The sequence below is a fragment of the Tenrec ecaudatus genome, chromosome 9, assembly GCF_050624435.1.
Source record: "Tenrec ecaudatus isolate mTenEca1 chromosome 9, mTenEca1.hap1, whole genome shotgun sequence".
In the NCBI taxonomy this organism is placed as follows: domain Eukaryota; kingdom Metazoa; phylum Chordata; class Mammalia; order Afrosoricida; family Tenrecidae; genus Tenrec; species Tenrec ecaudatus.
Window position 1 is genome coordinate 86,096,053 of NC_134538.1, and position 13,036 is coordinate 86,109,088.

General features: G+C 49.7%; 1 protein-coding gene across 1 annotated transcript in view; it reads left to right on the forward strand.

Moving 5' to 3' along the window:
- RAPGEF5 (Rap guanine nucleotide exchange factor 5) overlaps positions 1 to 13,036 on the forward strand; it is an 84,687-nt gene that overhangs the window by 54,128 nt on the left and 17,523 nt on the right. Inside the window, exons 9-13 of the mRNA XM_075558317.1 lie at positions 2,073 to 2,195; positions 3,260 to 3,438; positions 7,844 to 7,934; positions 9,903 to 9,953; positions 10,939 to 11,026. Coding sequence (XP_075414432.1) covers positions 2,073 to 2,195; positions 3,260 to 3,438; positions 7,844 to 7,934; positions 9,903 to 9,953; positions 10,939 to 11,026 — 532 coding nt within the window. The remainder of the gene's footprint in view (positions 1 to 2,072; positions 2,196 to 3,259; positions 3,439 to 7,843; positions 7,935 to 9,902; positions 9,954 to 10,938; positions 11,027 to 13,036) is intronic.

A 13,036-nucleotide genomic window follows, 5' to 3' on the forward strand; every position in this document is an offset into this window, starting at 1 on the left:
GGTGCCCCCCCCCCCATATAAAGCCGGCCCAAGCAATTAGGCAGGCCTGAGGCCCGTGTTCTCAGAACAAATGAGAACCTGTCAACACCTCCGGTGTGTGTCCAGGGAGCCCGTCTTCCACTGGCCCGGAAATGTTTACCTACTAGCTTTTGGACGGCACCTAAAATATACCCCTTGGAACCCAAAAGGTGTTTGGTTAAGAAGGGGACGTTTCCAGGGAAGGATGTCACATGAAACCACTAGAGGTGAAAACATTGGCGGCTCACCTTCCCTGTGGAAGGCAGAGGTTCAATTCCCTGCCAGCACACCTCATAAGCAGCCACCCCGCACCTGTCGTGGAGGCTTGCATGTTGCTATGGTGCCAAACAGCTTTCAGTGATGTTTTTAGGCTAGGGAGAAAGCCTTGTCAGGGTCCGTGTGAAATCAGCCAGTGGGCAGCCGGTGGGGCCCCAGGGTCAGCTGGCTGTGCAAGGGTTTGTCCTGAGTAGAGCTGACTCCACAGCAGGGGCTCCCCACCTTCCTCAGGCTGCGACCCTTTCATACAATTCCTCATGTGGTGACCCCCCCAACCATATTATTTTCGTTGCTACCTCATAACTGTCATTTTGCTGCTGTTATGATTCGAACGACCCCTATGAAAGGGTCGCTCGACCCCCAATGGGGTCGCGACCCACAGGTCGAGAATGGGTGCTCCACAGTTTACAACCGTCCACCAGCGAATTTACATTCCAGAAAAAGCGACTGCTATCGTTAGCCTTCCTAGGAAATAGGAATCACAGCCCTGAAGCAAGGAGACACCAGCATAAAACGTGTTTCTTGCTGAGAGCAGTAGATGAGCTTCAATAATCAGACACCAGTTTCAGGACTGACAAAAAGCCAATAGAAAATGTTCTCCGTCCTCCAAATTACCCAGCAGGTGTTTATGCCCCCACGTTTTGCTCTCTACTTGAAAGTGCCCCTGGGCCGTGTGGCCTTGGTCTGGCCCCAGCCTAGCCTGGCCAGTCCCTGGGGGCCCTTGCTTGGACATCCCCACCCCTCAGGATGTACCAGCTCGCTCACTGGCCGCCCAGTGCACAGAACCATGCCTCTGGAGGCATGGCTCTGTGGCGGCCCATTGTCATTCTTTCTTAAATTAGGAAGGGGAAACAAACTTCTCGGATGAAAATAGTTGACTTAAAACCAGGGAGGAGGGTTCTGAATGTGAAGGCACTCGCTCCCTGCTTTGTCGGGTGTTTCTTGGAAAGTCACAGCTGTCGTGTCTGGACATCGAGACCAAGGCACTGAAACAACCCCCCCTTCCCCAAATGGGAGAGATTGTACTTTCATTAGCAAATGTCAACCATCCTGGAAAGCTGCCAACGAATTTTCATAACTCCCACAATGGATGAAAGCTGTCCTGGCACTCGGTAAATGCTCACCAGATTTGACCAAGACACGGCATTGCCAAGCTCGCCGGGGTGAGGCCCGGGTAGGGCTAGAAAGCCGCTGGTATGTGACATCATGCTCGTCCCGGGCGTCCAGGGAATCGCTTCCATTTTGCTTCCCGTTTGAATTTACACACGTTGCCGGGGAATTTCAATACAGCTGGTCGGGGTGGGTCTGGGCTGAGACTTGCTCAACCTCGTCCCTGTAAAAGCCACGTCTGTGGTGGTCAGAGTGTGCCGTGCCATTTCTTGTGTTTGTTTTTATACTAACCCTGCTGGCACATTAATTATTCCCAGAAGCCAAAGTGATTTCAGGGCTTTCCATTTCATTATGCTGCCTGCCAGGCAGGGTCCTATAATCAGATGTGTGTGTGTGTGTGTGTGTGTGTGTGTGTGTGTGTGTGTGCGTGTGTGCGTCTCGGGAACAGCGGGGGAAGGGCAGGCTCCGTCAATGAAGTATCACTGATCAAGCACATTTCCTGAATTGGCTGTAACTCACTGGAGGCGAACAAGCCGGAGCAAACACCAAGTGCGCTCAGACAAGATGGCTTTTCTAATCAGGGCTGCTGGGCCCGTCTGGGGCAGCCATTGCTGCGCAAAACATTTGGGAATCCCCACAGACACCCTCTCTTCTGCTCGTTGGTTTAGAACCCGTTCACGGAAAACGAGGACTCGCAGCAGAGGTCGGTGCGGATTTTGGGAATGAACACTTGGGACCTTGCCCTGGAATTAACACATTTCGACTGGAGTCTCTTTAACTCGATTCACGAGGTAAGTGGGGAGTGAGACCACCCAACAGATGCTAGCGCTGTCTTGGGAAGCCTCTGAAGCCTGTGTGTGGGTGAGGGTGAACATGCAAGGAGCCGCTCTCCAGGTGTTTTCTTGTATGAAGACGTTGTTTGGGGGCGGGGAGGGGCGGGGAGGGGCGGGAGGGTGGGGGACTGACCCTTTGGCAACCGGATTTGCAGCCCGGTGCACACCTGTACCGCCTAGTGGCACGGTGGTGGTTTTCCTGCAGTGGCACCACATGATGGCTGCCCAGTGGGCTTAGAGCGCTCCAGCCCAGAACTCCTGAACTCAGAATGGCTCGAGTCTCAGCCTCTGAAGTCGTCCGGTCTACCGGCACACACCTCCACGCCCAGTGTTACCGTGTTAATCCTCACTGGATTTTGCCTACATGGAAAGCAGTGGTTCTCAACCTGTGGGTCGCGACCCTTTGGGGGTCAAATGACCCTTTCACAGGGGCCACCTGATTTGTAACAGTAGCAAAATGACAGTGATGACATAGCAACAAAAATAAATTTATGGTTGGTGGTCGCGACAACATGAGGAACTGTATGGAAGGGTGGTGGCATTAGGAAGGTTGAGAACCACTGATGCAGAGGTTGGGGGTATTGGATTTAGTCTAGATTTCAACCTTTGAATGTCTTAGGTTATAAGTACTTGTCTGCTTACATTCTGGAAAATTGCTTTCATGCCGGGATTCTCTTGTGGTTCGGTGTCGTCCAGTCCGTTCCGACTCATAACGCCTCTGGGGACAACCATGGAAACCCTGCCCGGTCCTGCCCCATCCTCACAACTGTCGTTCTGTCTGAGCCATTGTTGCGGCCTCTGTGTCAGTCCGTCCTGTGGAAGGTCTTGCTCTTCTTCCGAAGCATTCTTTATGCGGCAACTCTGGGTCAATGGAAGACAAATGTGTTAGAGGCTCTGCTCATGTCTCTCTAGCTAGCGAAACGGGAGTGACCACCTGAAGATGATTCCGAGAAAAGGGCTGGGTTTCTAAAATATGGAATGTGCTTGGCAATAATCCCCACCACCCATGCGTTTTCTTTCAGCAAGAACTGATCTACTTCACGTTCAGCAGGCCAGGCCGCAGCGAGCACACGGTGAACCTCAGCCTGCTTCTGCAGAGGTGCAACGAGGTCCAGCTCTGGGTGGCCACAGAGATCCTGCTGTGCAGCCCGCTGGGGAAGCGGGTGCAGCTGGTGAAGAAGCTCATCAAGATCGCCGCGCAGTAAGTTTGTGCAAACTCAGAGCGAGTGTCCCCTCCCCCTGCTGAGAGTGCTCCCCTCCCCCTGCTGTGACAAGAAAGATGGTTGTTAGGTGCCGTGAAACTGGTTCCAATCCAGAGCCACCAGTGTTCCTTCATGTTTAGGCCCCTTGTTGCAGCCACTGTGCTGATCCATTCTGTCCAGGGCCTTCCTCTCTGTCACTGCCCCGAGCACGGTGTCCTTCTCCAGGGACGGGTCTCTCCTGACAGCATGTCCAAAATGCGGGAGACAGAAAGCTCAGCGTTCTTGCCTCTAAGGAGTATTCTCACTGTACTTCTTCCAAGCAGGATTTGTTTGTTCTTTGGCAGTCCCTGGTACATTCAGCATTCTTCACCAGCAGAAGGGTTAGGATGTGAAAATCGGAAGATTAACTTTCTGTAACCAAAATGGTCGCAAAGGTCTACTCTTGAATATGTATTATTTGCGCTCAAGTTATTTCAACATTTAAAGTAAATGTTAAAATGCCAAGCTCAAGCTATAAAACTAGGAAGAAGGAGGCAATGCACTCAGCCCCTGGCCTGCAGCTGTGTTACAGGTGGGCAGCCCGCTGACTCGGAACATCAGGGAAGGTGATGCGAAGGAGTGAGCATCCTTGAAAGGCAGGCGTGCTGAGGCATTTTGCTTTGGGCTCCTTGCTGCCGACAGGAGGAAATTTGCAAACTCCTGACCTGAAAAGGCCTTCCCCTGACTGTCCCCTTCCCTCCAGTCTCTGAGGGTCACCCCTGTGTATTCTGAACGTCTCTGAGCGTCACCCTCTGTGTATTCTGAACGTCTCGCGCACACACACACCATCCTCCCAGCCTGGTGTGTGATGTTGGCTCTACCAAGAATGACTGCTTCCAATGGCCTGGCCTTGGCCTTGAGGAATAAAGGCAGTGTTCTTGGTCATTCCTTTAGACGAGCGGTTCTCAAACTGTGGGTTTAGACCCCTTTGGGGGTCAAATGACCCTTTCACAGGGCCGCCTGATTCATAACAGTAGCAAAATGACAGTGATAAAGTAGCAATGAAAATGATTTTATGGTTGGGGGTCCCCACAACATGAGGAGCTGCATGAAAGGGCCGCGGCCTGAGGAAGGCTGAGCACCCCTGGCCTAGACCTAGTTCCAGTATTGTCTCCTTCCTGAATTCCCTTCAATTTCAGCTTTTAAAAAAAGGATATTTAATGAAGTTGTTTCCTAGCTGTTGTTTTTTTCAGGAGTTTTATTGACATGTAATTGACATACACAATCGAGTAGTTCGATCACATCAAGAAGAGTTGCACCATCTTCCCCACAATCCGTTTTCGGACTTTTCCTTCATTCTTGTGCTCATTGATATTAGCTCCCCTCCCCGCTCAACCTCTCCAGGGAACCATTAATCTTGTCGCTGTCTCTCTAGATTTATTTATCCCGGATTTCCTATACAGATAAACATTGACAAACAAGCAAAGTTAAACAGATAAAAAGCTCAACATCTCTGACCTTCAAATGCAAGGGCAGCTGATACCTTCTCCTCCCCTCAGCCCCACACACGTTTCATATCTTTTTCTAAACAACTCTGATGAGTTTATTGGATTTCTCTGTTTTTATAGGATTCCCTCACTAGACTGTAAGGTGCCAGAAGACAGAGACCATTTCGAATGAGTCACTTTGTACCTGGGCTTACCTGCTGTAGTACTTAAATAGCAGGGACTCAGTTAACATCGTTTGAGTGAAATCTGTGTAACTTGCTGGGAGTGTCTCTCAAAAGACGGATGAGCTCCGACACTACTCATTTGGACAGCTTCCTGAAGCAGGACACCGCATGCAGCAAAATTATTCCCAGGCTTCCCATTTGCTTTCTCCTTTGGCTTCCAAAGTAGTTCTTCCTAAAGAATCTCTGATAGAGTACTTGTCAGCGTAAGGCATTTCAGGCCATGTACAGGTTGCTGGTGATGTGTGCAGATTGATGCACGGTGCTGTGGGGAAGTGGGACTCAGACTGCGTCTGCACCCAGGCCCTGCACTCAGCAAGGAGGCTGCAGCATGCCGGGAGATACTTCAGCAGCACAAGTGGCTCTTGTGCAAAGTTAGAGTGGAGAAGTACCCTCTTATAGACCAAAGTCTGATGGGCTTTAGAGAAGCAATATCTCACACCCAGAGGTATGATAAGGATTCAGAAAATTTCTTTGAAGGAAAAGGAAGTAGCATTGGACGCTAGATTTGACTTGTGAACGGGGTTTGGCAGGTGGGGATTCCAAAGCGCCTATTTTCCATGGTCGTTTCTTGGCAGAGTAGCAGACCCCGTGGCCTAGGAGGACAAAGCCATCCAATGTGGCAAGAGTGGAGCAGTTCGTGGAACAAGTGTGGGCGATGGATCTGCCAAGGAAAGAGGGGGACCACGTTGCAAACTATTTTGAATTCTTGGTTGAAGCTTTCGGACCGACTTGAGAAGGCAGAAAGTGCCTATTGACAGCTGTGAGGCAGGGGACTGACGTGGCCGGTCCTTCAGGATGGCTGGTCTGAAAGTGACACACAGATCGGACTGTAGGCAGGAGCTCGAAGGTGTCGTGCTCAGTGGATTGAGGCAGGAGGTGATGGGTGATGGTGAGCGGGGGAAGGAAATGACCACAGTTGTCTGAAACTTGGCTGATCTTTCTGTGTCTGCTCCCTTTTAAACTGCACAATGACCTGTGACGTTCCTGAAGGTGGGAAAGCCTTCTTATACCTGGGACACCAATGATCCAGGGAGTAAACTGACAGCAATCAGTTCAGTCCTCAGTATGCGAGTCTCTCCATCCTCAGGGACGTGAGACAGAGTCACCTTTTCCGCATGGCCTCTTGCTCTTGAATTACATGTGGTCTGGTCTCTCTCCCTGGCCCTCAGGATGGAATGCCAACAGAAGCCCACAGTTAAACTCCTGATAATCACACTAGTAGGAATATCCAAGGGAAAACAGTAATTTCCTCAATCATGAAGTGTGTTCCCTGCCTCAGGCATCCTATTTGCATATTCATGTCTCCCCATCCTTCTCAATACCACCCCTCCCCCACCTCTGCGGACTGAGTGGGTTTGAGTCTCGCTGCACACAGACAAAGGGGTGTTTGCACAACCGGAACGTTTAGTGCCACGCGGTCTGTTCTCATTGTGGACTGAATGACCCTTGGCCACCGAGGGTTCCAGGTGAAAGTGGTTACCAATACTTGTACAGTCCCAAAGTGTCTTGTAGGTAAATCATGCCTAATTAATGCTTTGTTATTTAAGGATTTAAAGCTTTAGTTGTGTGGGTCTTTAATGATGGGAAAAGAGACAGTCCAGTAAAATTGTTGATGGGGAGGGCTACCAGATACAACGATGGGATTTATACTTAGCATTCCTAGTAGATAAATGACACTGAATGAAATGGGGGCACACTGCTGAGTGAGAACCAGCCCGTATCCCCCAGAGTTCTGGTTTTTGGCCCCCCTCCCCAGGCTTGTCCCCCTTCAGGGTCCATGAGCAACTTCCCCTTCACAGGTGGGTCAGGCAGCACCTGACTGCACAGGTCTTCCTGGCTGACCCCAAAGCCCAAGCTCCCTCTTCCTCTCCCTCTCCAAGAGCCCCTCGGCAGCTCTGGGAAATTACTGGGATTTTGACAGGTTCAGACTCTCATTACCCAATGTATGCAGAGCACCATACCTCGCGGTGCGTTTCATTTCCTTGTTTCTTTAAACCCACAGTGTGGGAGCATGCCCACGCTAAGACATGCCATGCTTAAATATACGCACCACAGAGGAGCTTCTTCGCTGATGGCAAAGAAAATAGGTTTGAATGGAATGGGAGAGGGGGCCCATGAGGGGAGAAGGGTTTATCCAACACAAAAGCAAGCCACCCAGGTGAGAAAGAGAGCGAGAGAGTGGTCCTGTGAGCATGGATTTGCCGTTATTCTCAGTGGAAGCTGTAAAATATATAAAATAGATTGGATTGATTTTAAATGTCTAGAGAGTATTAAGCGTCCAAATTTCCTTCTGAGGTAAGGTGACCAGATTTTAACATTGGTAAAGTGGGACACCTGTGGGACACCACTGATAAAACTCATCCTGGCGAAATAGCCACACGGCAGCCGAAAGCCGTATACCTAGCTTGTCGTGCATTCTTTCCAGAAATCGGGACTTTTAAAAAACGCCGCAGGATGTGGGGAAAATTATTAAAAATTGGGACTTCTGGTCACCTTATCCTAAGGACAAAGATTCATTGTAGCCTTTGAAACTCAGGGGATACTGCCCTCTGGCCAGGGCCCCGGGTGGTAAGTGTACCACTGCTACAGAGCCACCGTCAGCCTTGGCGGGAGAGGCTCTGCCGCCTTTATCTTCTGTGATGTTTGGGAGACAGGACAGTGCCTCACAGTGCCTCTGTTTTCTTCCTCCACAGCTGCAAGGCCCAAAGAAACCTGAATTCTTTCTTTGCTATTGTGATGGGTCTCAACACTGCTTCTGTCAGCCGGCTGTCGCAGACCTGGGAGGTGAGCCTGGGCATTCCACCTGGAGAGGGGACGGGATGGGACAGACGGGCAAACAAACCAAGAAGGAGCCATCGAGTAAAGGAAAACCAATTTTTTAAATAGAGAGATATAAAGGACCGCAGGAGGATGGGGGGGGGGGGGATCTTGAATGTGTCAAGGTGGTAGAAACAGTTTTGATCAGTCTCAGAAATCCTGTTTCTAATATGTAGTTAAGCCCTGGTGGCATGGTGGTTATGAGTTGGGTTGCTAACCGCAAGGTCAACAGTTTGAAACCAGCAGCCAGCTCTTCGGGAGAAAGATGAGGCTTTCTACTCCTGTGAAGAGTTGCAGTCTCAGAAACCCTCGGGGACAGGTCTGCCCTGGCCGATAGGGTCATTGTGACACGGATTCAACTCGGCGACAGTGAGTTTTTAAAAAGATATCTATGTGCAGTATGTAAAGTTGGGTAAAAAGATATGCAAACTCTGCTGAATTTTTAAACTCCAACAGTTAAGCAACCCTCCCTGCTGGGATGAGCCTCCTGTGCTCCTGCACATTTCCAATCCCACGCTGCTTGCACTGCCGTGCGTGTCCAGGACTGGCTTTGCTGTGAGGCTCAGGCACTGACGTTGCAGGGCCTGTCCTGGACGTGTTTTCCCTCGGACGATGCCTCTCTTTATGAAATGTATGAATGATATGCAGCTTTGTATTCATTTTCATAAAGAGGATCCACAAAGCGTCATGTGTCTTGGGCCTCCCAAATCCTGGATGCCTCCATGCACTGCATCGTGAAGGTGCTTGGGTTATAGGAAACAAGCCCATCGGCGTTAGCGCAAGCATGAAAGGATGGGCCAGAGTGTCTGGGCAGAGCCGAGACCAGACCTCTGGAATCACTCTCTTCCTTTGGCCTCTCGTTTTCCTCTTTTCTGCCCTACAGATCAGCTGCCTCACCTTCTAGGCCATTCCTGCCCCTCGGTTCCTTTTCACCCTGGGGCCTCCTCCCTCTGAGTCTCCCTAGGAATTCCCTCTGACAGGGCTCCCTGTCTCTCTGCATTATGTCCCCTTAGACTGGGCCCCTGCCACCAACTGCGCCCTTCTCCTCATGGTTTCCAATTCAGATTCCTATGGGAAGGGGTTGATGGGCGGCCCTTTGCCCCACTTCTGTGTGAGCTCAGCAGAAGTCTCTGGACAGCCTTTGGCTTCACTTGCTTCCCTGCTGGTTTGCCCTGTGGTGACCTGAGGGTCAGGGTCATCTCTCTTGAAGGGGGTTCCAAAAAGTAGAAACGCAAGCCAGGCTGCTCTGGTGAGGCGAGCAGTGTGTAGGCACGTCCTACGGTGAAAGCCAGTGGCAACACAGGCCATGATTGGTCAGAGCAGGAGGGAAACAAAAGGGTGGGAATGGCTGGTAAGGGCCCATGGAAAGTGGGATTTTAATTAAACCTTGAAAGAAGCTTTATACAAATCTATGTATGTAAATGACTGCATTCCACTTTTAAATGGTTTACTTTAAAGTATTTACAGATAGCTATTCAATAGATCTATAAACAGATATATAGGTCTTTTAAACTCATTCAACGTGATTTTTTCTCAGTCAGGAAGACCAGTAAGAAAAGAACAAGGGAGGTGGTGGGGGGGAGGAGAAAAAGAAGAGCAAGCATTAAAGTGGGGCTATGGACCGGAGAGCTGAGAGCCAAGCCATTATCACTAAGCACCCACCAGTGTGTAGAAGGTCTAGCCCCCTAGATTCCGGGGCTGTGTGGCCATTACTTTGAACTGTTCTTCCTCACTCTCCCACTGAGGGGACAATGCAAAGTGAATCATGAGAAACAAGCTGCAGCAGCCGATTAGAGACCTTGATGCTGAGACATGTGGCGGGTGAAAGAGCCACTTCAGAAGAACCGACTAATGTGACTTGGCTTTCTGCTCTTTGTTTCTTTGCTTATTTTTAACTTGCTGGGTTTTCCTAATTGTTGTTGTTTTTGTTTTCAGAAAATCCCTGGGAAGTTTAAGAAACTTTTCTCTGAACTTGAAAGCTTAACAGTAAGTAGTTGGGTCACAGGCAACTGAACTCTTCAGATTTCCGGGGTCTGGTTTCTTCTGGGTTTCAGTGACTGGTGTTTGTACCTCCTCAGGGACAGGTCTCTCAGGCTAGTCCCCTCAAATGTGGAAATGTAGCTTTGCTCTCTGGGGAGGGAAGCAAGTCACCAGATCCTCTCCATGTCAAAAGATGGTGAGCATCGTTGTCAGTGTGGATTTCAGAGGGCAAAGTCTAAGTGTCGTCTGCTTCTCTTTTCTGGTAGTCGGTTTCAAAGCCATGACATTCAGACAGGGAGTGAATTATGTGTGCTGCTCCAACCAAAAGATAGGCCGTCAAACCCACCAGCCACTCCTCGGAGAAAGAGGTGGCCAGTCTGCCTCTGTTTCCAGAGACGTGCAGCTTTGGAAACGCCAAGGGGCTCCTGTGCATGGGAATTGATCTGATGACACTTAACGATTAACCAGAACACGACACGACGCAGCATAGATTTAGGGTGTGAGTTAGTGGCTTAGGCATTATTTTCTCCTTTTGACTGTTTCTCAGAATGTGTAGTTGTTTTTTCCTTCCCTCCCCAGAACACAATAGCACTGTGTTCTATTTTTCCTCAATCGTCTCTGCATGATGAGGGTCGTTTTTCTTAGCAGGGTACCTAACGAGAGACTTTAGCTTTACCTCATTATATAAATTATGCAGAAGAAGCTGTACTTAAGGAACCAATTTGAGACAAATAATAGAACCATCAAGAGGTAGCTCCTTTCTGCAGTCATTTCCCATTATTATACACCAGTAATGTGAGTCTCATTCATTGCCTAGATTTCCTGCCCTCGTTGAGCACGTTTATTCTCCTAGGAGACCTCTATCTATTTCCTTCTCAGGGAGAGCCTCTGTATCGACATCATGCTCCGATTGTATAGTTAAAGTCGATGTGGAATTGTTTATATTACACATTGATTTTTCTCTTTCTCTGTCATCTGTTTGGTTCACCAGGATCCTTCCCTGAATCACAAGGCCTACAGAGATGCATTCAAAAAGATGAAGCCCCCCAAAATCCCTTTCATGCCCTTATTGCTTAAAGGTAATGATTTTTCTGTCTTTTATGTGCTATACGTCCGTCCGCCAGAATGGAACACTGACTGTGAGGGGGCGGGGCGAGGGGGAGGGACTCTACATGATTGATTTTTTTTGACAGACGTTTTGACATATCACTGTGCTTGCTCATGATTTTTTTTCAATACTCAATTATTTCTGAGGAACCTAGACACAAAAACAAAAACTCCTTAATGGTGCTTGAGAAGACTTCAAAGCAGTTTCACTCGACTCTCCAAGCCTGGCCCTGGAAACGTGTGTGTTTTTATTTCGCTCTGCCTGTCAGCGCTCTGCTGTTGTCTCTGAGCGCAGACCACCCAAATTAACCAAGAATCAGGCTAAGGAGGACCCAAACAGCAATCGGCCGCTCCCCGTGTTTGCTGAGACCCAGCCCCAAGCCGCTCCGTGTGAGAGTTGACGGCAGCAGTAGAGCGTACAGGCATTCTGCTCGATTGTCTGGAAGGCACCTCGTTCCAGGAGGGGAAACCCTCTCAGGGCTCCAGGTGTAGTCCCCTGAGAGGCCAGATCATGGAGTGTGGTCCTGAAATTTGCGGAGAAGGTCTCAGAAGGAACGTTGTCTTGAACCTGGACTAGACTGCTGACATTCCGTTGGTAGCTCATCACCTCTGTGCTTTGCAGAGTCCCTGGGTGGGACAAGTGTTCATTCACTCGCTGGCTAAGTGTTAGTTGATGGGCATTTGAAAGCCACCAGAAGCACCTGGGAGAAAGACTTGGTGACACGCTTCTACAGTCAACCAAGACATGAGTAGCACATGTCTTCTCTGACATACGTGGGGTTACTTGACACTGGAGTCCACTCTGGCAACTAGTTTCCTGTGTTTTCTGGGGAGGAGGAGTTTGGGTGTTTTTCTTGGGGTAGTCGCTCTGCTATCTAAAAGGTCGCCAGTTCAAAACCACCAGCCGTTCCTTGGGAGGTAGATGGGGCTTTCTACTCCCATGAAGAGTTACAGCCTCAGAAACTGCCAGGGGCAGTTCATTCTAGCCTGTGCCGGAGGGTCGCTCTGAATCAGCATGGACTCGAAGGCAGGGAGTGCGCAGTGTGGTTGGGAGTGACTTTGGTCCTTTGAGGGATGTGATGGAATGCTTGTTCATCTTCTAACTCCTGCTGGCTGGAAGTGAATCCAGTGGAGGATTCCCGCCCCTCACCCAACCTCCACGCAGGTGAGGCAGGCTGGGATTCCTCCTCAGCACCTCTGGAGAGTAGCCTGATCTGGGAGAGTTGTTTTGAGTGGATCGACATCCCTTCGGCTGCTCCTTTCACCCTCATCTCGTAGTAAGCAAGAACGCATGGGGGGAAACAAGAAGGTACGTTAAGACAGTTTAGAAGCAGCGGTTCTCAACCTGTGGGCCACAACCCCTTTGGGGGTCAAACGACCCTTTCACAGGGGTCGCCTGATTCATAGCAGTAGCAAAATGACAGTGATGAAGTAGCAACGAAAGTTTATGGTTGGGGGTCCCCACAGCATGAGGAGCTGTATGAAACGGCTGCAGCATTAGGAAGGTTGAGAACCACTGCGCTAGAGCCTGACGCACCACGTGATTCCTTCCAGCTGAGAAGAGGCTGTTACATGTCAACGGACGAAGCAAAGAGATGCAGCCAAGCCCAAATGACCGCTTCTGGTTCTTGCTAGAACCACTTGGCCACTTGGTTCTTGCTATTTACTTGCTCTTAAGATACTCTATTCTGAGTTATGATTTTCATTTGCAAATAAGACACCTTCCCAGGGGAGGAGCCAGAGGAGGTTAGAGAGGGCACTTGGAATCATTGCCTAAATGGCATCTAATCCAGAGGGACAGTAGGAAATGAGGACAAAGCTGGAGAAGGGCTTCAGGGAGAAAAAAAGCCAGAGCTGAAACCAGTGTTTGTTTAAGGCAGTGGCTGACAGCGCCTCTCTGTACCTTAATTAGGTAGGAACGCTGCTTTCTGCTCTGCATTGGTGCTTTCTCCCAAAACATATTTACTGCCGTCAAGTGTCTC